At 45.9% G+C, this 24,903-nt stretch overlaps 2 protein-coding genes across 3 annotated transcripts in view; both read left to right on the top strand.

The window, feature by feature from the left end:
- TTC28 (tetratricopeptide repeat domain 28) overlaps positions 1 to 5,698 on the top strand; it is a 109,538-nt gene extending 103,840 nt beyond the window's left edge. For both annotated transcript variants that reach the window (XM_056504335.1, XM_056504336.1), the window contains one exon: positions 194 to 5,698. In XM_056504335.1, coding sequence (XP_056360310.1) covers positions 194 to 1,815 — 1,622 coding nt within the window. In that variant the 3' untranslated portion in view covers positions 1,816 to 5,698. The remainder of the gene's footprint in view (positions 1 to 193) is intronic.
- A 2,450-nt stretch (positions 5,699 to 8,148) lies between these two features.
- PITPNB (phosphatidylinositol transfer protein beta) lies at positions 8,149 to 23,789 on the top strand. Its single transcript, XM_056504432.1, has 11 exons — positions 8,149 to 8,225; positions 9,157 to 9,187; positions 10,022 to 10,167; positions 10,779 to 10,870; positions 10,999 to 11,006; positions 12,123 to 12,197; positions 13,155 to 13,238; positions 18,042 to 18,119; positions 18,543 to 18,653; positions 19,168 to 19,290; positions 23,121 to 23,789. The coding sequence occupies exons 1-11, from the start codon at positions 8,206 to 8,208 to the stop codon at positions 23,169 to 23,171; spliced, it is 819 nt and encodes a 272-aa protein (XP_056360407.1). The 5' UTR covers positions 8,149 to 8,205; the 3' UTR covers positions 23,172 to 23,789.
- The last annotated feature ends 1,114 nt before the right edge of the window (positions 23,790 to 24,903 follow it).

Below are 24,903 nucleotides of genomic sequence, written 5' to 3'. Positions count from 1 at the left end.
ACTTCCATCTAGGATACCTGCACTTCTTTTTCCTTACTTGAGTAGTAGCTGGTTGTTCTGAGGTAGTATAGAGCCTGAGGGCATGTTTTGTAGCATTTTCTCTTAATTCTGATAGAATGTTTCCTGGTTTTATTTCATTTTATGGTGTATCCAGGGACATGTATGTACATACTGTTGTCTTTTCTTTTTTTAGATTCTACAGAGCTGCCCAAGCGCCTTAGCCTGGACAGTTCCTCGTCACTGGAGTCACTGGCTTCTGCTCAATCTGTTTCCAACCCTGTACCCCAGTATCAGAACCCTCCATTCTCTCCTACCTGTCCAGACAGCATTGCCTCAGATGCCATTTCTGTGTACAGCCTGAGCTCCATTGCTTCTTCCATGAGCTTTGTTTCCAAGCCAGAGAACATGCTGGATGGGGCAGGGCACAGAGGACGGCAGGATTATGAGAGGCCCAAGAATATCTATCCACACAGGTCTGCAGCTCCGAGCCAGCTGTCACCACAGGCCACTGCAGCCAGCAAAGATGAGGAAGAGTATGAAGGTTTCTCTATAATCAGCAATGAGCCTTTGGCCAGTTACCAAGAAAACATAAAACCAAGATTTTCTCCTGATCACAAACAGCCCAAAACTAGTCAGAATGGAGGCATTAAAGTGTCCATCAACTCCAAAGGGAGCATAAGTACTCCAAATTCTCCTGTTAAAATGACTCTCATCCCCAGCCCAAACTCACCTTTCCAAAAAGTTGGGAAACTTGCAAGTTCTGATACTGGGGAATCTGACCAGTCTAGCACTGAGACTGACAGCACTGTCAAATCCCAGGAGGACAGTAACCCAAAGCTTGATCCACAAGAGTTGGCCCAAAAAATTCTGGAGGAAACTCAGAGTCACCTGATTGCTGTGGAACGTCTTCAGAGAAGCAGCAGCCAGGTCAGCAAGAGCACGAGCTCTGAGGATGGGGCTGCCAGCCCGGCCGGCGTCTCCGCCTTCCGCTCCTCCGAGACCAGCGCCTTCAGCCGCCCGCTCAGCTCCGGCCAGAGGAACCAGTCCTCCCCTCTGGCAATGAAACCAAAGCCTCCAACCAGGAGTTCATCCCTTCAGAAGGTGAGCTCTGGCTACAACAGCCCCACAGCGTCAGAGATGTCCAGCAGAGAAGGCACAGGGCAGTACAGCGGGCAGCCGTCTCCAGGTTGTGATTCACATGGGTCCCTTACTGAGCAGCCTCCCTTTAAACTCAAGTATCCCAGCTCTCCTTATAGTGCTCACATTTCTAAATCACCCAGAAATATCTCTCCGAGCTCAGGGCATCAGTCTCCTGGTGGCAGCACTCCATCTCCTGCTCTTTCTTATTCCTCAGCTGGTTCTGCTCGCTCAAGCCCAGCTGATGCCCCAGACATAGACAAATTAAAATTGGCTGCCATCGATGAAAAAGTGCAAGCAATTCACAACTTAAAGATGTTCTGGCAAAGCACTCCCCACCACTCCACTGGCCCAATAAAGATTCTCCGAGGAGCTCCTGGAACAATGACTTCTAAGAAAGATGTCCTCAGCTTGCTCAATTTATCACCACGGCACAGCAAAGAAGAAAGTGGAGAGAAGCTGGAACTGAAGGACCTGTCTGTTGGGCAACACCTTGCTGCTTCACCACAGAAGATCCCTCCAAATGGACACAGACGCCCTGAAACCACAAATGCTGTGACATCAGCTCATTCCTCACCTGGCAACACTCTGGGAGCCGTGCGTCCCCTGAGGCTGCCAGCTGGGAACGGGTATAAATTTTTGTCACCAGGAAGATTTTTCCCTTCCTCCAAATGTTGAAATGTCCTCAGTACCAACTGATGACTTACAGTCTTGTTGAAGTATTTGCTTCTGCCCACTTGCCTTTATCAAAACAGAACCAGTAGCTAAGCAGCCGTGGTCCTTGCCCTCAGCTGGCAGTGCCCAGAGATGGGACAGGCTGGCCTGCTGTCATTGTGGGGGCACACGGCCTCACACACATGGGTTTTTGTTTCCCTTATCAGGACCTTGGCCAGACTCACCTGATAACAGGTTCTTTGTAGTATTCAATATTGCAGCAGCAGGTGCAAAGCATCTGGTTGTCTGTTCATTAAATACTGGCTTTTAGCCACCTCCTCGTATTTCTTAACCAGAAGTTTTACAGCTGGCTTTTTGTACAGAAATGACACATATCAGGGCTTGGAGAGGAAAGGGAGAGGAGGCAGAACATTCCTGTGTACCCCAAAGAACATAGGTACAAGTCTCTGCCTGGAGAAAGAGGAGCCATTTACTCAACTGCTTTCAGAGGCTGACAGAGGACAAGACCACATCCCTTTAGATACCTGTGCCAGGCTGGCCAAACCAGAAACTGCTGTCAGTAAAACTCCACAGCAGCAGGGTCTGGCAGTTCTGTTGCATCATTTAGAGACTGGTGAAACAAAGACAAGAGGAGAGAGGTGCCCCATTCTAAAATCTGCATCTCAGGTAACTTTTTTGGAGGGAAAGCCCTCAGATGAGACTTTGCTGGTTGGTCTGCTCAAAGGAAATGGTTGGGGCCTAAGAAACCAGGTGAGCCTGCGTGTATGGTAGTGAGTGTGTGTCAGAGAGACAAGTTCTGGTTTTATTGAGTGCTCTGGTCTCTCTGGCACACTACAATGTGGAGGTGAGCTTTTTATCATGACAAGTTTTGGGCAGTACTTACTTCTCTGTCTGCTCAGTGAGCACAGTAAAGGATTACAGATGCTGCAGCTCAGAACATGATTTTGCAGTTCCACAGCAGGCAAGAATGTGACATCAGTGTGTGTGATTCAGGCATCACCTGACCAAAAACATCCCTCCTTGATCCTGCTAAATCATTGCCAGAGCTTAGGGCAGGCAGGTCTGAGAACCTTTTCCCTGCTGTGGAGGCAGGTTTCCTTTGGAGCAGGTGTGGAAACAAGTTTTATTTGGAGCAGGTGGGCCAGTGTAAGCAGCTGCTGGTGCAGCTGGAGCCAGAAGGCGAGGCAGCAAGCAGAGGGGCTGGATTCAGAACCTGGGTGCCCTCTGACATGTGGAGGAAAGGGGACCAAGAGCACCCCCAGGGCAAAATGTAGTCAGCTTCCCTAGGCTAGGTGGGGTTTAGGAGTTAGGGGCAGGCTGGAGATGGTTTCTAAGTGGCTGTGGAATGCAGTGAGGTGATCAGGATCCCAGTGATCATTTACATGCACTGAGGCCGTGGGCATGCAGCAGCATTGGCCCCACCACGTGGGCTCAGATCCACACAAGGTATTCACAGGCTGTGAAGTCAGAGCACTGTATCACCAAGGTTTTTGGTGTCTATTCTGCACTCCCAGAACTGGCTGACTGACTGAAGGCTAATCACTTCACCTCTCCGTGCCTCGTCTTCCCTTTCTATCTAAATGGGGATAGTAATACTTACCTACCTACCTCACAGAGGTGTTGTGAGGCTGAATTCATTAGGCCCTGAGTTTTAGCTGGATCTTAAGTCAACTTCCAGTCTTGCAGCTGAATGGAGAGTGCAGGCAGCTCTGTGGATGTACCAGGGGTACGTTGCTGATGCAGAGAGTTGTACTTAGCATGGCTGGATGATCTTGTTGTAAACATGGATCTGATAATTTGTGATTTTCTTAGGGATCTTGGAGGAAAAGCATGATAGCAGGGCAGAGAATTCTGATATGGAAACATGAAAATGCTTAGGCTCAGCTTACTCACAAGGCATAAACAGATGTGTGCTGTGAGAATATTCTGGAGTCTGCTGGTTTCAGGAGAATGTTTTCCTTTTTATCATTTCAAGAAATGAACACAAGCACTAAAGGCAAGGATACTGGGCTGGGTTGTTACAGCCAGCTAACAAGGGAGGGGGGATCACCAAAGTTTTCAGTGCAGAGGGAAGGAATAGTTACCTACTCGTACACAATGTAGCAGAACAGTTGAGTCAATCTGTTCAACTCATTATGATGCAAGTTAGTTGTCTGTATGTGACATCTTCCTGTGATGGTTTGGTGCTAAACATCACCTTCTTGTCATTTGGCAGGAAAAATTAGAATAGTGGGCCAAAATAAGTCAGCACAGAGTCTGTCCCTTGTGGAGACAGTGGTGCTGTTGATCATGCCACTTTCTGTGGTCCCAGGACTCCTGAGAGACTTCGTGTGACCTGCTCTGTTTCTAACCAGCATCAACTTTTTGAAACGACATCCCAGGAACACCCAGGATGGAAGTGGGCAGCTTTTTGTTTATAGCAACAGCAAATACTCCCTGTAGTGCTGCATAACACGCCAGAAATAAGCCTCTTTATTGTAGTTTACTTCCACAACTAAATTATCTTTTAACCTGTAGAAATTCTATGCTGCCATTTTGTTACAACCCATTTCTGTGCTCCAGCAGGTTTCATGCTGGCTTAAAGCTTTCAGACAGAGCTAAATCGGGGAGGGAGGTGTGGGGGAGTGATTCTTCTGTTGTTGTTTTTAAGTGGGGGGAGGGAGCATTAGAAGCAGGGAAGGGTTTGGATGTAGAGAAAGTTCAGTATTTGGGGAATTTGATGTTGTATAAATATGGAAGGTGAGTGTCACTAGAACAAGTCTTTTGGGAAATGGGTCTCCGTTGACTTGGCACAGGTCACTTCCATTGGCTTGCCAGGAGCCATGAAATGCATGCTTACTCGTGGCTGGGAGACACTGCACACCTTGTCCCTCACTCCTCCACCTCCTGAATGAGAAACAACCCCTTTGTGAGGAAAAAAAAGAGTTTTATCAGGTTTGCCCAATAAGTGGAGAAATTCAGGAAATGAAAATCACACGTTCTCCATTTGCTATTAGAATTCCTTCTGTGGGTTTAATGCATTTGTCGTTGTTGTATTTGTGCATGGTACAAGTGACAACACTGCGTAATACAGTGAGCAATAACAATTAGGTATTAACCACTTTCACATTAAACCTGCCACATGCAACCAGTCCCCAAGGCCACAGAATGTTTTGGCTTTGCCCTGTATGTTTTACTGTGTGAGATTTCAGTTTTTTTTTTATTGACTGTCTTTAGTTCCAACTAAATGGGAACAGTAAACAACCCCAGTGATCAAAATCTAGTTTAATTTGATTTTGTTGGTTAGCCTGTACCCTCTGGCCTGATACTGGTTTTCCTTCTGTTTAATCATACCTTAGTGAAACAAGGAAAAAGCATTGAGGGGGTGCTACACCCATGCATATCACTCTAGGCCATCTTTTCTTTCATTAGGGCAAGCTCGTTCTGTGAATATCTCTTCCAAGTTGCAGAACAGATCCAGGGGCACAGAGGTGTCTGAATCTATTAGGAAGCACTGGTAGTTTCAGCTGGATGGTGATAATGGGTTTGAGCAGTTTTGGGTTCATTGCATTGTCATGCTGCCCAGCAGGGCTGCACATGTGTGTGGACACTGGTCCCCTGAGCTGCAGAAGAGAGCTGCAGACAGTGACCCAGAGAGGATGGTCAGCAGAGGCTTCCCAGCAGCAGCCCTTCAGCACTCACTCTCCCTATGTGCAGTGTTAGCCATCTTTGGCCTCTATGGACTTTCTTTGTAAATTAAAACTCTGTTTCCAGACAGCATTAAACTTTTTATATTATGAAATTTACCATGTAAAAAGATTTTCATATTTTTATTGAAATTGCTAAGGCATTTGGCCTTTTCTTCTTTGTGATTTCAGTGTCTATTAAAGCATGAGTTCTCTCAGTGCCTCAGTGTCTTGATCTGGAAGGGTGGTGGGGAAAGGTGGTTGTTGGCTCCCATGTGTGACTGTGGAGTGTGGCTGAAACACGAGAGCTCTCCTCAGTCCCTGTGAGGGGACTTACCTCCCCTTTTTGTGCAGTGCACTGTTCTTGTTACCAGTGCTCATTGGAAATGGCTTTTCCTTCTGACAGGTGGTGGGAGTGGCAGTATTTCCTTCTGTCTCTTCTAGTCAGCAGCAAAAGGACTCGCAGGGCTGGGAGGAGCTCAGAAGAACCCAGTGCTAAAGGGATGAGAGCCTCCCCATACTGCTGCCAGCTGGAACTTGATGAGTTAAATCTTCCTTCTGCCCCCATGTGAAAGGTGCCCTTTGGAGACAGTGAAACCAAACCCACAAAGCTGTACTGGGGCTCTGAGAGCAGCCAGGGGCCACTGGCAGTGCTGTTCTGCACAGGGTGAGCCTCATGGAGCCCTTCCTGGGGAAGCGTTCTCTCCTCCAGTGGGTGGAGCTGGGCTCAAGTGGTTTGTGCCAGCGCTGGGGTCAGCGGGATGTGGCTGCTTGTGTCACTGTCGTGTGTGGCAGGATGCAGCTGTAAACAGGGTTTGGGGACTGAGCAAACACCAGACAAATGCTGTCCATATGGGGAAGGAGCAGCAGAAGGACTGCATGCTGCCAGCGTTTTGAAAAACCAAATAAAGGAAAATGCTGAATGCTTGGGGAAACAGAGATTTACAACCCCGTCCAACTGTGCCCCAGCACAGCCCTGATCACTGCTGTGCCTTCTGGCCAGAGCCAGGGCACCCTGAGTCACCATTCAAGGACTTCCATGGAAATATGAGTCGATGGGAAGAGCCTGCCAAAGGTTTTCCTTGCAGCCACTTATGTGGGAGAAGAGTCTGGCAACCCTGAATTTTATCTGGATTTCTGTTCTTTATGTAAATGTCTCCTTGGTTCTGGCTCCTGGCAGAGGAAATGTGGGGAACAATGGACTTCTCCAGGGAAAGACTGCAGAGAGGGGCATGGGTCACCTCTGGGGAAAAGGATGCACCATTGGAACACAAGCAGAGCTTGTCGTTGGTTTTTCCTTTCCAGTTTACCTGGTTTCACCTTTGTGTGTGCATTTCAAACAGAGCGAAAGCAAAAGTCGGCATGGCTGTGGAAAACATCTAGGGGGAAAAAATAAAAGCTAATGCTCAGGAACTAGAAAGCAAATCAATGTGCTTAGAATACATCATTTTAAGTAAATCCTGTAGTTTTCCCTGAATTACAATTTTTGAGAACCTCAAAGTGGAAGTATGTTTCCTGGCTGCTTTGTTCTTAGGGCAGCATTTTGCCACAGGATAACTTCAATCATTATGTAAACCAGGATAAAGCCAAATTCAGCACACAGAACATGCTTTGGGTGGTCCCATCCTTCTTCCCTCCAGCGAGGAGCTTCGGTAGAACTTGTCCCTGTCACACTGCCCCAGTGTCACTGGCCCAGCACCCCTGAGGTACCACGGAATCCCTCTTCTCCAGGAGCAGTGTTCCAGGTTCCTCACAGCCTGTGAAGGGCTCCCTTGGGGCTGATTTCTGCCTTCTTTCAATGCTTCTGAGGTTTTAGACTTGCAGACTCCTTTCATTTTGTGTTTTTGAATCCTAGCTGAAGGTCGAAGCCCCAGCCTGACTGAACATTGTTAGGTTGTCAGGTCGTAATTAATCCCTGTCATTCTTGTGACTGCGGTGGAGGTTAAAAGAAATGGTCTCACAAGAGGGCGGCATTGGCCGCGGAAACCGAGTCTGCTACGGCTTTGGTGTGCTTTCATTTGCGTGGCAATACAGGGCCAGTCCAGAGTTAACGGGAATCCGCGGGTAAAGGATTTTGTTTGAAACAGATTGTGAAAGGGAATTTTAGCTTCTCATCGTGTGACAGCGGCAGAGGAGGGGGCCGGCAGTGGCACAGCGCCCAGAGCGACAGTGCCAAGGCCGGCGGAGCCGCACACGGTGCTCGGTGAGACAGCGGAACCGGGCTCCCCGAAATTCATCAACACTGCAGGCGGTCCGTGAGGGCACGGAGCGAGCAACCCGGGCTGTGCGCACCGGCCCGTCCCCGCCCGCCGGGCAGCGCGGAGGGTCCGCCCCGCTGCCGTGCAGGGCTGCGCTCGGTGCCCGGAACCCCTCAGGCCCCTCTCCGGCCCCGCTCCCCGCCCGGCCTCTCCCCGTGACCCTGTGACCCCGCTCCCCGCCGGGCCGCGCCCCTCGAGCTCCTCACGCCCCTCACCGGCCCCCCGCGTGCGGCGCCCGCCGATGACGTCACCCGCCGGCACCGACGGGCGGGCGGACGCGCAGCGGAGCGGGCCCGGCGCGCTCTGATTGGCTGCTGCCGGGTGAGGTGTGCGCTCGCGGGAGCTGCGCGCCCCCGGATTGGCGGCGCCCGGCGCGTGCGCGCCTGCGGGCGGAGGGGGGCGCGCGATTGGCCGCGCGGGAGGGGGCGGGGCCTGGCTCGGGAGCGGCGCGTGCGCGGAGCGGCGGGAAGATGGTGCTGATCAAGGAGTTGTGAGTGGGGGCGGCGGGAGCGCCGGGGGGGCCGGGGCTGAGGGGAGCCGCACCGGGACCGCTGCCACCGCCACCGCCACCGCTACAGCCACCGCCGCCGCCCCGCCCGCGCCGCGCCCCCACGGGCCTCCCCCGCCCGCGCCCGCCGCCGCCGGGCCCGCCCCGTACCGCTCCTGCCGTGTGGCCCCGGGGTCGCCGCTTCCTGCGGGGCCCGGGGCCGCTCCGCCGTGACGGGAAGGGCCGTTTGCCCGGCGGGGGCGCGGCCCGGGCGGTGCCGGCGCTCCCTGCCCGCAGCCGAGCCGCGGCCCCGCACCGGCAGCTCCGCGAGCTCCGCGCTCGGGGCGGGCGGTGGGCAGGCGGCGGGGCCGAGGGCGATCTCTCCTGTTTCCTCCCCGTTTTCCTGAGAAAGCAGCTCGGGCGGCGGCGGTGACAGCCCCGCTGCCCTGCCCTGCTCCCTGTGCTGGTGGCGCCCGCAGCTCCACGCCGCTGGGTAGATCTTTCCCGTGGCGGCTCCTGCCAGCAAAGCACAGCTAGTTTATTTCTCTGTCCCACCTTTTGGCTCCTAACTACTTCAGAGTCCAGGAGCCTTAGTGGTAGTAAAGGTAGTGTGTAGGTTCAAAAGTTTATAGACAAATTTAGCATTACACAAAGTTATGACAGAGCTGGAAGTAGATCCCAGATTTCCTCTCTCTTTTGTGCGGCTTCTGCTGTCTTCTATCCCTTGTTTTTCCTTTTGTAGCCTGTCTGGTATTGAACTTTACTTGGGTTTGTTCTGTTATATCCAAACCCTCGCTGTCACAGAGATTTCTGAAGAGGAAACTTGAATTGGCTCCTTTTGACACTTCTTTCTTGAACATCTGTGTTATATCTGTTATCTGCAGGTGAAGTCTAACAATTCATTTTACTGATTTGTTTTCTTTTCCTGTTTCAGCCGAGTGGTTTTACCTTGCTCAGTGCAAGAGGTATGTCCTGATCCTCCCTGATTTATTCAGACTGAGGGGTGGGAGAGGGTTTGTGTTAGAAACCAAACATTCTCTGTGCTGTGGCTGTGCTGACAGAGATGGGTGACACAGGGGTGAGCCTTGTTCTGATCAGGGAATTTCCAAGGAAGCAGAGGCAGCACAGAGCCTTGAGGTGTCCTGAGCCTTCCACTGCTGCCAGTACAGCTGTGCCCTGTGGCAGCACTTTGCTGCTGATCCAGCACTGAGGAACTCCAAGCCTTTTCCTGAAGTGACAGGTGTCAGAATTGTCTTCCCAGATCTGAAGCCAGCAATTCAAATGGCACTGAAGTACATTTAAATGATAGTCATGATATAATGTCTGTCATGACAGGGTGTTGAACGTGCTTCTGAGGGAAACATTTCACTTGTTCTGTAGTGTGCATGTCCTGGGCCCTCTGGGCAGCATTTAGTTGGTTGAAAGTGTGAATTGGGAAGGCTCAGAGCTGGAAATCAGTCACTCCAAAATCTCTAAACTCAAAATTGATATTTCTTGGTGCAGCAGAGAGCAACAAATGTATTTAGCTCTTGGGATAGGAAAAATGAAGTTGTGGTGTGCACCAAAGTGTTGAGTTGTTGTGGAACAACCTGGGTGTAGACCTGATGTTTGTGAGCTGCAGATACATGTTGCCAAAAGGTTGTCAGAGTTCATTAAAAATCTTTTATATGGTGTATTGTACTTTGCTGATAATATTTTTGTACTACTGAATTTTCAGAGGAAACAGCTAATTGTTTTTAACATGTTAAAAGTTTTGGGCCAACTTTGGTGCTGACATTTGACTTCTCTTTCCATTTCAGTATCAAGTTGGGCAACTTTATTCTGTGGCAGAAGCTAGCAAAAACGAAACAGGAGGTGGGGAAGGAATTCAGGTCTTAAAAAACGAGCCTTATGAACAGGATGGCGAGAAGGGACAATATACTCACAAAATCTATCATTTAAAGAGGTGAGAAAAGCCTTGGTGCACATTTGTAGTCTCTTGGTATTAAGAAATGTTTGAAGGTGAGAGTAGCCTTCCATTGTTTGCCATTTTGGGACACTTGTATGTGTTTTCCTGCCACTTTGTAATTTGCTGAATTGTGCATGAGTGCTCTGGTGAGTGGGGAGATGTGATGGGTGGATTTTAAATATGTGGGATACTCTGAAAGAATTGTGTTTGGTTGCTGTAGACAGAAGTCAGAGGTGAGTGGGACATAAAGTTCCTGCTGCAGGTCAGGAGCTGCTTGCCAGGGAGCTGTAGGTGAGGGCTCTGAGCAGTGCTCTTCCTCAGCAGGTGTCTTTGCTGCTCTGCAAGAGGAAGGATAGCACAGCCTTCCTTGTGATCACACAGCTCACTCTCAATTTTTATTACTTTATTATTACCTTTCCCATTTTTTTCTTAATCATGCTGTGATCAGGAAGGATTTTGAGGTTCCTGTGTATTTCACTGCAGGTGAACATGCACATCATAACCCCTCTGCCTGGGTAGAATGTGCCTTTCTTATAGGAGTGGAAGGAGCCAACGAGGAATTTCTGCTGGCAGGATTTTAACCACATTGTCCATGTTTGTTTTCCCAGTAAAGTCCCTGGCTTTGTAAGGATGATTGCTCCAGAAGGCTCCCTGGTGTTCCATGAGAAGGCCTGGAATGCATATCCCTATTGTAGAACAAGTGAGTCTCCCCCATGTCTGTTCTTTTCTTGGTGTTTTTATATGTGAGACCTCTCAGAAGCAATTGTATCTAATAATGCTCTGTGTTTTCTTTTCCTTTTCATTGCACCTGATTTCCAACGACACCAGTTGTGACAGTGAGTATTTGAAATTTGAAATGGGGGTTTTTTTGAGATATATTTTGTCTGTTACTGCCACTACAATTGTCAGACTCTAGCCTGACATATGTGCCTTGCTAGGACTCCTGGTGTAGAGCTCCCTGTTACTTTATTTGTCTGCACATGGCTATAGTTAGAACTGTAATTTGTCAGAGAAATTATTTCATTTTCTACATCTTCTTTTATGCCTTTAATTACCATTACAGATGCATAATGTCTGTCTTGGTAAGACATAATGCTAAAAAAAGTGAGAGGGGAAAAGTGACATATCAGAGGCTTCTCCTCCACTCCTGAATTCAGGAAGAGCAGTGAAATGGAATCAGTCCCTGCCTGTCTGAAATGCCATTGCTGTAAAATGAATTCCTTCCTCAGCTGAAGTGGGATAACTGGGAATCTAAATGTATCAGCACAGCTCAGGACTTGGGTTTGCTTTTTTAAGTTGGATGGGAGACATGTCATCAAGATTTTAATGCCATTTTACATGTTTTGGTGACCTGTTTAATGAAAACTTGCTAGTTAAATGTTAAACTGCTTTATCTGCTCACTTGCAAACATGGTTTAGATTGTTACCATGTGGATGTGACACAAGGAGTAACAAGTGAGTTTGAACTGTTGAGCTTGACTCATTGTGAAACCTGTGCATTCCCTTCTGGGATCAGCAGGGCTATGTCACTGTCTTGAGATGTACAATTTGATGGCAGCTGGACCATTATGATCCAGCTTTGTGATTGTAATTGTGCTGTACAGTAACATCTAACTACAAGATTAATAATTTGAAAATTACTTGAATATTGAGATAAAGAAGTTCAGGGTCGAGGAAGGAGGACAGCAAATGGCAGGGTTATTTCTACTGGTGTGGACAGGTAGAGCTGGATTTCTTAAATATGATTTGTTTTAATTTAATACTCACTGCTCTAGTTTAAGATTATCATGTACCTGTTTCTGTGTGTGGGTAAGGGGGCTGTTTCTCTGGTAATTTTAATAGATTGTGTTGCTAGTCAGGGATTAGTAGTGGCTTAAATGAAGATATCATTTAGCTAAACTTAGAGCAGAGAGCTGTAATCAGACTTGTGCTTTTGCTTTTAATTCTTACAGAATGAATACATGAAAGATGACTTCTTCATAAAAATTGAGACCTGGCATAAACCAGATTTGGGAACAACAGAGAACGTGAGTTGGGGTTTGGATACCAAACCTTAGTGCAATTGTACAGTTAGTACAGATAAAGTATTCTGTACCTGGTGATGGTTGATAATTACTTCATAAAGTCAATGCCTGACCAGTGAGTAAAGCAAGAAAAGCATTTTTCAGGTCCTTGCAAGGTGGTCAAGCTGTCTCATCTAAGGAGATCCAAGGACAGGAGAAGAGGTTTGGTTTTTTTGTTTAGAGGTCAATACAAATGCTTGATTCTTATGCAAATACTTAAATAGCTTTTCAGCAAGTCTTTTCTTTTTTCATGTTCTTTTACTGTAGACATGCTACTGAGAGTTAGGCTGACAGGTTTATTTGAGAACAGGTTTCTCAGGACCACTGGAGTAGATCTGTGAGTACTCTGTAGTTAAATATTGAAGCTGTAACTCTGGATGTGCTACACAGAAGGGAGATTGTTCTTGGACAGCTCCTCTGGCTGTGACTCAGTTTAGGTGTTCTGGACAGAGCACAGGTGTGGAGCTGATTCCTTTATACACCCTCAGACTACACCTAGTCCACTTTCAAGGCAGTCATATGTTTCAGGGAACCTATGAGATCAGTTAGGTTATTGAAATCTGCATATTTGCACTTGGAATTTTTACACCTTTCTGGCTCAAAAAGGTCATGCAGATTATCAAATGGGTAATGGTTCTAATTAGAGCTAACAAATGTGACAGATGAATACAGCTTAGTCTTAAATCCAGGTTTCCTGAATGCACAAGAAGTGAAGGCTTTTTGCTGGTTTAAAATTGATTAGTGACTAAATTAAACTGTAATTGTAGAGATCATTCCCTTTAAGAAAGGCAGAGGAAGAAAGGGTTGGAAAGTGCTGCCTTTACAGCATCCTGAAAAGCTCCCTGGCACACACATGGACTGCACAAGGTGCATCACTGTGTTATTCCCAGCATGGGAATAATTCCTTCTCTTTTTTTGCAGGTTCACAATTTAGATCCAAACACATGGAAGAGTGTTGAGGTTGTCCATATTGACATTGCAGATAGAACTCAAGTAGAGCCAGGGGTAAGTAACTGTTCTCTGGAGGGACAGGGGTGTAGCATGCAGCTGATTCCACTTGTGCTTTGTGTTGGTAGTGAAGAAGCTAAAACAGTGTGGATTTCACCCAACAGAGACTTGAGTGTCAGATGTTCTTTTTCTGCAGTTTCTTCATCTTTGTTCAGTGATATTCAAGCAATCACCAGTTCACTCTGTGGGGTAGTGTCTGAAATCATGTGCTTTGTGTGGTTTTGGATTTTTTTTTTGTTATGACACTTGTTTGGGAATTATAATTCTAAGTGTCTGGGTGGAGTTTTTCAGTCTGCTCCATTTTTTAGGGAAAAGGAATAGTCAGTGTTGCCAAAGGAGTGTTTCATTTGTACATTTATCTTCTCAAACATAGTTTTACCTGGAAAAGCTCAAATGTACAACCTCAGGTAACAGTAAAACTGAAAGAGTGGAGCTACATCTGTAAAATCCAGCAGTGTTGGAAAAGTTTTCATGTATTCAAGTTGTATCCTTTTGTTCTGTGGATAAATGTTGTCCACCATCCTGTGGTGCTGCAGTTACTTTAGTTTCAGAACTACAACCAGCATAAATATGAAAATCCAAATTTCTTTAAGCTACTGATGACATGTATGTGCTGACTTATGCTCATTTAAGTATGTAGAGAAATAATTTGGTGATAACTGTGACTTTCTTTAGATACACATTTAACCCTGCCTTCTCTTAACCATCTCCAGCATGCAGTCTGTGTCACTTCATGTTGTTTGTATATAAAAGTGACTTCCCAGGAGAGAAAGACTTTTTGAAGTGTAAGCAAAAATGAGCACTTGATTAACATTAGAGGAAGTTGTGGTTTTGGAAACAATTTGTAGAAAAGTAGAGTGTAGTGAAAACAAATTGAAATCAGGTTTGTAGCTATTTTTTACAATGAAGACATTAAATGCCTTGTTTAGGTCATAGTGGATCTTTATTACTTGAAAGAAAGTTCTAAAATTACAATTCTGTACGAATCAGATTACATATGCCTTAAGAGTTTGGATTTCTGTGTGCTGTCCATTTTTCTACAGTTTGAGGAAATATATTGGAATATAGGAATTGCTCTTTTGTAGTCTGTAAGGAAGTGTTAAAAGATTCTCAAGTTACAGAGCTTGATAGGTACATCTCTCCCATTTCAGACTTAATTTATCACAACAGGCAGCTAAACAACTCCATGTTATTAGTGCTGAACTTTGGAATCATCATGCTATGACACATCCCATGGGAACAGCCTGTTTGTGTACAAATATGATGTGCTTTTAGTTTTATGCTCCTCTTTTCATCCTGTCCTGGGTGTTTATAAACATTCATCTCTTCCAGCCTCGTTCCTAGAGACCTTTAACTTCTCGTTCTGGGCATGCACCATGATGTGTGTCCATGATAACCAGGCTGGAGTCATTTCTCATTTGAACCTTGGCATTCTTTCAAAGGTGATCTCAGGCAGTGGTTCCCCTGATAGCTGTGCTGTAGCTGCAGGACTCTGCAGGAGATGGGAGTGATTGCAAGACATTTTTTATTAAAAGCCATTTAGCTAAACCTACCTAAAACACACGAGTGTGTGTCAGGGCAGTGCACAGTGGTGCTGGTGGCTGTTTCAGTTATAAGATATGGGAGTATGATATACTTGGATAAACCTGATTTTGGTGTTCTGTTGTGCTGTGCTGAGCACTCAGAGCTGTGGATGATGTTGAAAGGAAGAGCTGGTGGGTGTTTCCTTCCACAGGATCTGTATGTGAGCTTTTTGCTTGATAACACCAGTAGTATGTACATTCTCCTGCTTAAAACACTAATACAGTATTGAGCTGGAAAGCCAGAATTTGTGTCCATCTACCTAATCAGTGTGATGTCACTCCCATGTTCAGTTCCATTTTCATGGGTTTGCAGATCAGCCATCAGACTTGTGTAATTTTCATGTTAGGTTCTAAAAGTTTTCTTAAAATCATTCTCTCCTATATATACACTTTGAATTTTTTTACCATTTGATAGTTCAGTGCTCCATGAGTTCAGGAGCACTGTTACTACTCTGAGCAGGTCTAAAGACTGAGAGTGAGAATTGTAAAGAAGTGCCCAAATTCTGGATTTGTTGTGATACCACTTTATTCTATGTGGTTCACAGACTCTCTAATTCATTCTTTATAATAGATGGTTGCATTAATGCAAATTATATTGATAATTTGAGCAGAAACTGCCTGTGAAATGGTATTTGTGTATTTCTTTGAAATGGTTTTGCTCCTCTGTCTTGTTGTGCTGCTGCAGGCTGATGTTTGCCTTTCTGGTTTTCCAGGGAGCTTCAGGGGTTTGAGCTGTAATATTTGCTCCAGCAGCTGCCTGTTTTTCTTCCTAAGAAGGACTTGTTGTTGTCAGGAGTTAAGCTCTTGCTGCACAGATATTTCCTTAAACTCTGCAAAGAGCTGTTGTTTATTTGTACTTTGGCTCTAGTCCAGTCTTCTTCCCTGCATGCTTGTAGGATTTATGTGTAGAGAGGAGTTCCTACAATGCTCTCCTGTCCATCTGGGCTTTAGTCTATAAAGGGTTTTTCCTGTCCTTAACAGGATTTGGGTTAACTGAGTTCTAAAAGGTCTTGGTTCAAAGCTTCTGTCTCTAGCATAGAAAACTTTACTGTGACTCATCTATTTTCTTGGAATTTCTGTTTTCACTCCTACATCTTACTCATAGATAACATTTTCTTCCCCAGTGTTTCCAGCTGTGGTTATTTTTATGTGGACCCTAAATGCAAGAGCACAGTTGCTTTTTACCAGTGTCCCTGTGCAATGGGAGATAGGATTGCAGGTAACAGCATCCTGTGGACTTGAGTGTCCCTGGGGTATCCAGACAAATTCCACCCCATAAACCAGGCAGATCAAGGCTGCACATGTAGCTCTGCCTCACACCACTACAATAAGCTCTACCTTGGCAGGATGTTCACACAGTGAAAATAAATTCAGGGTTGTCTCAATGCAGTACCTGGTTTTATTTATAAAACTGGCACTAAGATGTGGAATTCTTGTGTTTGTTTGGCATGTTGCTGCCCCAAACCAGCAGCAGTTCTGCCAGCAATTAGTTTCATAGAGCAGAATTGTTCAGCCATTGCTACAGCTTGATTCACTTCAGTGTCTTCTTTCCAGTGATTGAGTGACATTTTTAAAAGGCAGTCATGATCAGTAATTTAAAACATTCAATGCACTTCTGTAAAAACATTTTGCTGTAGTATTTATAGTATTTGTAGTATTTTGATTTAAATGTAAAGGAGATGACTCTTTTTGCACACAAGGATTGTTAAAAAATAATTTTTGAAAAGTGTATTACATTGAGTCTCCAGGACAATGCAGAACCTGAGGATTCCAGTGGGTTGCAGCTGTCCTCTCCCACAGAATTTGGAAATAACTTGTGAGATGAGAGGTTGTTCTCAGACACAGCCAGTGGCTCTGGCTCAGTGCAGCAGGAGGGAACTCAGGGCTGGGTATTGTGTGCTGCTGTGAATTTGCTCTTTGTGATGTCTGTGGAAAGGACATGAGCTGTATTACAGTAAAATCATAAATAAGTGGGTTTCACTAAAATTCAGGTGACAAATATGGCTTGTAGTCTTTCAGCAGTTAAAATAATTCAAAACTTTTAAAATGTTTCAGTGTTGCTGTGCAGTGCTGATGCAGGTTCCCAGGAAGGGAAAGGCTTGTGGAGCACCATGGCAGCCCCTGCTGAGGTTGGCTGACTGTTGTGTGGGTTCTTCAAACTAGAATGTTGTTTCAGCTTAGAGGGAGAACCAGAGGAGAGTCCTGGTTTGTCGAAGTTCATAAAACACAGATTAGAAAGGTCTTCACTCACTTGGCTGCTTCTAGCAAATACCTGCTCAATTCCTAAAGTATATATTTGAGTCCTCAATATGGAAGTTTGTCTGAACACCAAGTAATGTTTTCTGGATAAATTAGAGTTTCTTCAGCCTGTTTTAATATGCAGTGTAGGTAGGTATGTTAAAAGAACTGGGAACAATGAGAGAAAACTGGGGAGAAGAAAGTATAACAGCTGATGTTCTGTAAGTGAAATCATATTCCTCTGAGAGGATTTCCTAGATTTTTCAGCTCCATTTGGCTTGCAGTAGGTTTTTGTAAATGTCAGAATGTCTGTGAAAGCATTAACAGTTGATATGTGTAGCCTTGCTCTGTGGATTCAGAATTTAGTTTAGAAGTAGCCTTTGTTCCTCTGAGCTGATGGAAGAACCTGGAGCTGAAAACTGATGTGATCTTCAGCAGCCAGAGCTGCTTCTCTTGGAGGTGTTTCTTTCACTCTGTGTTCTGCAGATTTTGGCTTCACTGAAACTGTTTAAAAATGAGATCTTAAACTCTGCTAAACTTTCTTGGGCTTTTCTGTAGCAAGCATTTGTTCCTCTTTGAAGCCACTTAAATTGTTATAGTTGGGTTGTGTGGGTGTAATGTTAATCTTGGATAAATGCTTTTTATACACACAGTATAAACCTTACTTGCTTTCACTGTGCCCAGAATTTTTAATCCTTTCCTAGTTTCCTTGGCAGCATCTTTATCAAATAATCATTTTCATACCCCTCATCAGTAAAATTCAGTAAATCCATCTGTTGGAAGTATTTGTCCCTTTCAGCTCTGTACCCCGTGTCTTTCCCCCCATGCACAGGAGGTGAGCAGAGCTGTCCATGGTGAGGCAGCACCATCCTTCTCCCATCCTGCTCCAGAGCACTCAGGGAATTGCTTTGAGCAGAAGCTTAACACAGTGGGATGTATAATCTGGTGGTGTTTTCTGACTGAGTGTTTTATTTTACAGGACTACAAAGCTGATGAAGATCCTGCATTATTCCAGTCAGTTAAGACGAAGAGAGGACCTCTGGGGCCAAATTGGAAGGTACTAGGAGTTGTTATCTCTATCAGCAGAGGAATGAAGTTCAAGGTTCCTTCAGAGCTTGGCTCAGCTCCAGCTGAGGAACAAATTTCCTGTGGCCCAGCACATCCCCCATGTGACACCCCAACAGCAGCACAGAGGGAATGGGCTGTGTGTGCCCACCAGAGATCCCCACAGGGATTGAGTAGCCCACTGCTGTGCCCTGGAGTGAATCACAGGGAGGCTGTCAGGAACAGCCCCAAGTTATTGATTAGAATGTTGTTTTTCTGTAATAATGCTTATTATCATAACAACATCGTTAAATTTAATTAATTTTCTATAAATTAATTATATTATTTATCATTCTAACCCACTAATTAGGATTATAATTTCTAATAATTAAACTTTTAAAATATTAAAACTTCTTTTCTATTATCCCCCAAACAGAAGGAGCTAGCAACTGATGAGGAGTGTCCCAAAATGTGTGCTTACAAATTGGTGACCATCAAATTTAAGTGGTGGGGACTGCAGAACAAAGTCGAAAACTTTATACAAAAGGTGAGTACTTCTGCCTTTTGGGGCTGATGTGGGGGCTTGAGCAGGAACAGTGGTGCAGTGTCCTGTTGCTCACAGCTAGGGAATTCCTGTCCATTTCCCCAGGCAGTCAAACCATTTGTGTCTTGGTTTGCTGCAAGTGGGGCTTCACTGGTAGTACCAGAACAGTTCTCTAGGGAAAAAAAGCAAAGTCTTCAGGAAGTGGCTGTTCTGGTTTGGCTGCTGCCACCTTGGAGCTGGAACAGATTTTAACAACATTCTTATAATTTTCAAGTAATGTGAATGGCTGAACTTTCTTGAAACTCTTTTTATTGATAGTGAATTTTTTCATTTTTCCTTGTCAAAGCATTTGAGAAATGAGGTGAATTTAAATTGGATCCAGGGGTGTGAGGTGGCTGAATCCGTAGCAGTGTGAATCACTTGAAGATTTTAACTCTTCAAACTGAGCAGCTGCTATCACTTCACCAGCCTTTAGCAAGTCCTACCTGTGATCTAATGCTTGTTTGTCTTCTTAAAGCAAGAAAAAAGGATATTTACCAACTTCCACCGCCAGCTGTTCTGTTGGATTGACAAGTGGATTGAGCTGACTATGGAGGACATCAGGAGAATGGAGGATGAAACCCAGAAGGAACTGGAAGCGGTAAGAAGACTTTTATTTAAAGGCTCAGATGTGCTGCTTCTACCTGCAGATGTATCTGTGCAGAAGCTGAGGCAAGTTGTGTGGTGTCCATGCCTGTGTGTGTGTTTGGGCAATTGCTGGTGGGCACTGTGGCCCATGTGCTTCAGGCTCCTGCACTCTGTGCTGTCGTGCTGGAGGTGCTGCAAGGTGAGTACCTCTGATGTCATTACATGCAGGATGTCTGCCCTGACTGCCTCTGTGTTTATGGCACCACTCCCATTGCACAAAGTCCCATTCAAGGCCCTTTTGCCACTTGTTGGTTGGGACTCAAAGCTGTCACTGTCCTGTTCCATCATGTGTCTTGCTTTGTGTCATTTCTAGTCATCGCTAGATCTGATTACTTTTTCTCTTCAAGCATGTTTTCAAGCAAGTTTGTATCACCTGTCAGCTGTTCCACTTCTGATTAGCACACCAAACCAAAGTTTTACTTTCAGAAAGTAAGTCAGTAAAATCAGCTGAGATCATGTCAGTTTTCCTGCTTTAGTGGCTGTGAGGACCAAATCCATGTGGCCTGATGTGTTGTGGGCTGATGTCTGGGAGAAAGCTCAGACTTAGGGCACTGTCACTGCTCTCCCCGTTCAGAGGTGGAGGATCACCACAGGCTCTTCTTCTGTAGAGTCTTTCCAGAACATGACCTTTGTCATGAACCTTTCCCCGCTGCCATTTTTGCAGTTCTCAGATTTGCAGTTGTATTTCCTTCCCATTTTTGACAATTGCCTCATGCCCCAGACCCAGTCAGGTTACTCAGACAGTCCAGTGTCTTGTTCCTTCCAAGACACAACGTGTCTTCAGCTACAGCTTTCTGTTTGTATGGTTTGACTCATTCCAGACACCTCTGACCTGGTTGTCTGAGGCCTCAGACCAGCTGTGGACAAGGGCCCCGTGACACATTCTGTGGTCTGTGCCTGGTGCAACTTTGCTCTTGGTGCCAAGCCAGCTGCAGCTCCTCCCTCCCCACTCATGAGACTTTCAAACAGTGTGGAACAGCCTGTGTTGTGTAGGGATGTTTCCTGGCTTTGGAAGAAATGTTTCTTCACAGTCCTGTGCTGATCTGTAGCACCAAATGCTCTTTTCCCATAAGCTGGAGGGTTTGGGTCAGCAGCCCCAGAATAACTTCTGGACAAGGTTGGTCACTCACTCTTGCAGACCTTGTGCTCTCTCATTTGGGTATTTTTGGCATTTCTCTCAAATTATGGGGGTTTCTTCTTGAATTCTAATATATGCCTGATCCTGTTCCTAGAGCCACCTGTTCCCAGGTGTCTGTGGAGGAGGAAGTATAACAGCTGTCCTCTGTAAACTGCTTTTTGCCAGGAGGGTTCCCTTTTGCACATCCATAGTTCTTCATTTGCACTGACACAGACTTTATCCAGTTTCCCTTAGCAAGGGTAGTGGCAGTGAGGAGTGCACACCAGAGGTGTGTTGGAGAGAGGCACATCTGTGTGCGTGATGAAATTGTTCCTTTGTGTGTCTGTGGACTGTGGATATTTTGTTTCACATTTCTCACTGGTAAGTAGCTCCTTTTAATTTTTTTTTCCAAAATATTTGCTGCTCTTTTAGTTCTTACCTTAAGCCAAACCCAGCTCACTTATCTCTGGGTGTAACATTTATCCTCATTCTTAAACATCAAAGGTATTTACTTAATATTTTCTCATTTTGCAAAGGCAAATTGTTTTTTGCAAATAGCTTTTTGTGTAAGATGTTAGTGTCAGTAATTTGGAATTTGTGTATTGTTGAAAAAGTTGGGTTGTTTTGGTTTGTTTTTTTTGCACAAGATAAATGTATGATGTTACACTAACCCAGATTTCTGTGGATGTTATGAAATGTGAGAGGAGTGAGGACCTAGTGTCTTGGGGTTTTTCCAATTGTTGCAAGAGGAGTATCTACAAACAGCTATAAATGATGTCATTTCCATGGGTTTGTGGTGCAGTGCATCACTGGACAACCTAAGGGCAAAAATGTCACTGCCAAATAATATGAATGCTAGTTTTATCCAAAATAATTTGTTATCTTATTTCATATTCAACTGCTCCATCCATTGTGCTCACCAGTAACTGCCATTACATCCCCAGTTCACCACAAGGTGTTTTATGGCCAGGACCTGTGGGAATGAGTGCTCAGGGATGAGGTGTCAGTGTGACACATATATCCATGCCCCTGTCCCTGCAGGTCAGGAATGAACAGGGCTGCCCTGGGCAGGTCTGTGATGCTCAGAGCCAAACCAGGCACAAAGCAGGGCTGGCAGTGCATGTTCTTTCCCACACAGTGTCCTGGTATTCTTCTCCTTCTCATGAACACCCTTTCTTCCTTCTGCTCCGAGCTGATCTTTCTCTGGGTTCTGTGCACATTCCAGTTCTTTTGTTGCTCCTGTGCTTCATCTTCAGTCGATTTTTATAGTCAGGATCTCTGCTTTTGTTACTTTCTGTTACTCTCTGAATTCTCATCAGTGTTCTTCCAGAGTTCCTCTATCCCAGTCCATCTTTTTATCACTGTTTATGTTTCACTTGGTGGATTCTGTCTCTGTTTGCTGGAGATGAGAAGCACCTCTGCTCCATGAAACATGCATCAGCTCATCAGTGCAGAGTAGGAAAAGCATCTGGTCCAGCCAAAGCCCTGTGACCAACCTCTCTCATGCCTGTGTGAGGGTAGAGATGCCACTCTGGGTATCCTGAGCAGTGATTCCATGCTGGAGCATCGTGGGCTTGGTAAAAACTCAAGCAGCATTATTTACAGCTGCTCTGCAGTTCCCAGGTCTCCTTGCCAAAAAGAAATACCATACCATGGCCAAACCCCCTGAGCTTTAGCAGGTCCTGGCCCTGGCCAGGGAGAAGCAGATCCTGGCCCTGCAGGTCATTCCTTCTCTCATACTAACCACGGTGACAGGTTCTGTGTGTGGAGCTCACGTTTTATTTCACTTCAGATGCGTAAGAAGGGTTCCGTTCGAGGCACTTTGGCTGCGGACGTCTAGAGGAGTTCTCTGTAGGTTCTGAGGCAAAGCGAGCTGTGTAAGTCAACTGGATGGAAAAGGAGAAAAGGGAATTGATGTTCTTTTGGATGGGAATTGCTGGCAGAAATCATCTTAATGTCCACGTAACCCGTGGCCTTTCCTTGCTCCTGCTCATAGTGTGGTGTGTGATGGGCAGGTGGGACTGACCCACGGTGCCCAGGTGCCCAGATGGGCACTGATGCAGGCACAGAGGCTGGGAGCAGAATTCCTGCAGTGCTGGCCACCTGCCCTGGTGCCTGGTGCTCACCCAGTGCAGGGTGAGGTGTGGGACGTGCTGCTGAGCCCTGGCTCAGCCCCTTCTGGGCGCCAGCAGACACGCCAGCATCGCTTTGCTGCACACAGCAGCAGAGTGATCTGTGGACTTGGTCCATGTCACTCAGGGAAGCTGTGGAGCATCACCTTCCAAACACATTCAGTTCTTGAAATCCAGTTCCACCCAGTCTTCATAGAGACTGAGCTGTGTCAGAGCCATTACTGCAGGAGCAGCTTCTGCAGGAGTTACAGCCTCTTGGTGCTTGTGCCCAGCACTTGGGTGCTGCTGTTCCTCACAGGGACTGATGTAACATCCCAGCCCAAGGTGCCACATCCCACTGGTCTGTGTGTGCTCCCCAGTGAAGGGAGCTGCTCCCCCTGAGATTGCCTCAGGAGCCGGCATTGCTTTGGTGTGACTCGGTCCCGGCGGTGTTCTGCCTGCCTGTCCTGCTGTTCCCTGGAGATAATCCCTGCATGTTTGGAGCTGTGTCTGAAGCAGCTGCTAATGCAGGAATTGCACTTGCTCTCTCCACAGCTGCGTAACCAAGGCCAGGTGAGAGGGACGAGCGCTGCCAATGACGAGTGACGCCGGACGGACGCCGCTGCCGGACCTTGGCCGTGTGTGTGGCTGCATGACTCTGTAAATAACTCCACACACACCTGCAGACAGAAGGGGTGGTTACAGTGTCTCTGGGTGCTATACCTGTCCTAGCAAAGATTCCAAGGAAACTGCTTTCATTATGTATACCCCAAGCAAATAAAAAAATCAACTGAGTAGTGTCATTTAAAGGATGAATTTTGCTAACTGGTATGTTCATGAATGTCAATACTGGACCAATTTCTGCCCTACTTGTTTTCTCTCCTGTCCAAGTCACTCTGCTCTAACTCGCCCATGTCTCATTGTAAAGGAACACTCAAACAAGTTAATTTCAGTTTTATGTCTTCCCTATGTGATGAGTTTTTGGAATAGGAACAATGAATGTATTTATAGCTATTTATTTCTGGATTGTCATTATCCTCTAGTCAAATCAGAAAAAAAAATTCTGTTAGTGGAAATTGGAAGACTTTTATTGTTGAATAAGTTTAACCCAAACTTTACCCACTCACTGATTTAAAAGAAAAAAAAAATCATGTTTTATTGGACTTTTGTACATTGAAATGCTAACAGTTTTCTTCATTAAAATTGGCAAGATTAAGGAAAAATGGCTTGTGATTTATAAAAGAATTTGCAACTTGAAATTTTCCAGAAGCTGCTTTTTAGACAAGTACACTGACAGTACCTGTAGGGCATTTTCCAGTGTGTCTTAGGCTGGGCAGTGAGAACAGGGTCAGCCCTTCCCTCCAGGAATACTCCTGCCAGTGCAGTGGCTGTTTTCCAGAGTTTCACTTTGGAAGCCATGCAAGCATTTTGGATTTCACACACAGCAATGGAATATAATTGTGATTTTAGCTGTTTTCATGTTGGAAATACACTTTGGGAGATGTAGACTTTCAGATATTATGACAGTTTCAGTTGTAGCCCCTGACATGTTTCCCTGCTGTCTGTGAGGGGCTGATGTGTGAGAGCCCCTGGGATAACAAATGCCTCCTGTAGGAAACTCCATAGGGAAAAGGTCTTCAGCATGTTTAAGGAACTATTCAGAGTACATAACAGGGGGACATTATCCTAATGATTGTTAGATCAAAGAAAAAGTATTTTTAAAAGCACTAGTCAGATAAAGATCTATAAATGCTTGGTTTCCTCCCAGCACCCTTGGCAGGGCAAGCCTTGCCTGACTTCCCAGGAGGGATCTGGTTTTTGTGTTAGCATCAGTGACAGAACACTGCTGCCCTGGCAGCATGGGCTGTGCACCTTGTCCTGGTGCTGTGCACGCTGGCACTGCCACACCTGACCTGTGCCCTGCAGCAGCCACCCTCCAGCGCCCAGTGATGTGTTAGGTTTCATTTCTGGGTTAGTTCAGGGGTGGTTTGTCCTGCCCCAGCAGGAGGCTGGGCTGGTAAATGCACAGACACAGCACACACAGGTCATTGAAGGACCCTGGAACCCAAGGGCTCAGGTCTCAGTGCTGGAGCTGTGTCCTGCCAGTGTTCATGTGTTACAGCACAGAGGGAGATGAGCCCTGTGACTTCCATGGATTTGGACTAGTTGTGAAAATCTGAGAGAATCTTGTAGTGGATGTACTATGTTTAGTTTTCTTTGGTGCAACTGACAGTAAAGCAGGCAATGAAATTTAATTAAATAAATTTGATCATAAAAAGCTCTGTCTCTTATCTCAGGCACTCACATTTTCCTCCTGAGCTGGTGTTTGGGGTCCCAA

The sequence above is a fragment of the Oenanthe melanoleuca genome, chromosome 15, assembly GCF_029582105.1.
Source record: "Oenanthe melanoleuca isolate GR-GAL-2019-014 chromosome 15, OMel1.0, whole genome shotgun sequence".
Lineage (NCBI taxonomy): Eukaryota > Metazoa > Chordata > Aves > Passeriformes > Muscicapidae > Oenanthe > Oenanthe melanoleuca.
Note: the sequence above shows the minus strand (reverse complement) of the source record. Positions and strands in the feature narration are given on the sequence as shown.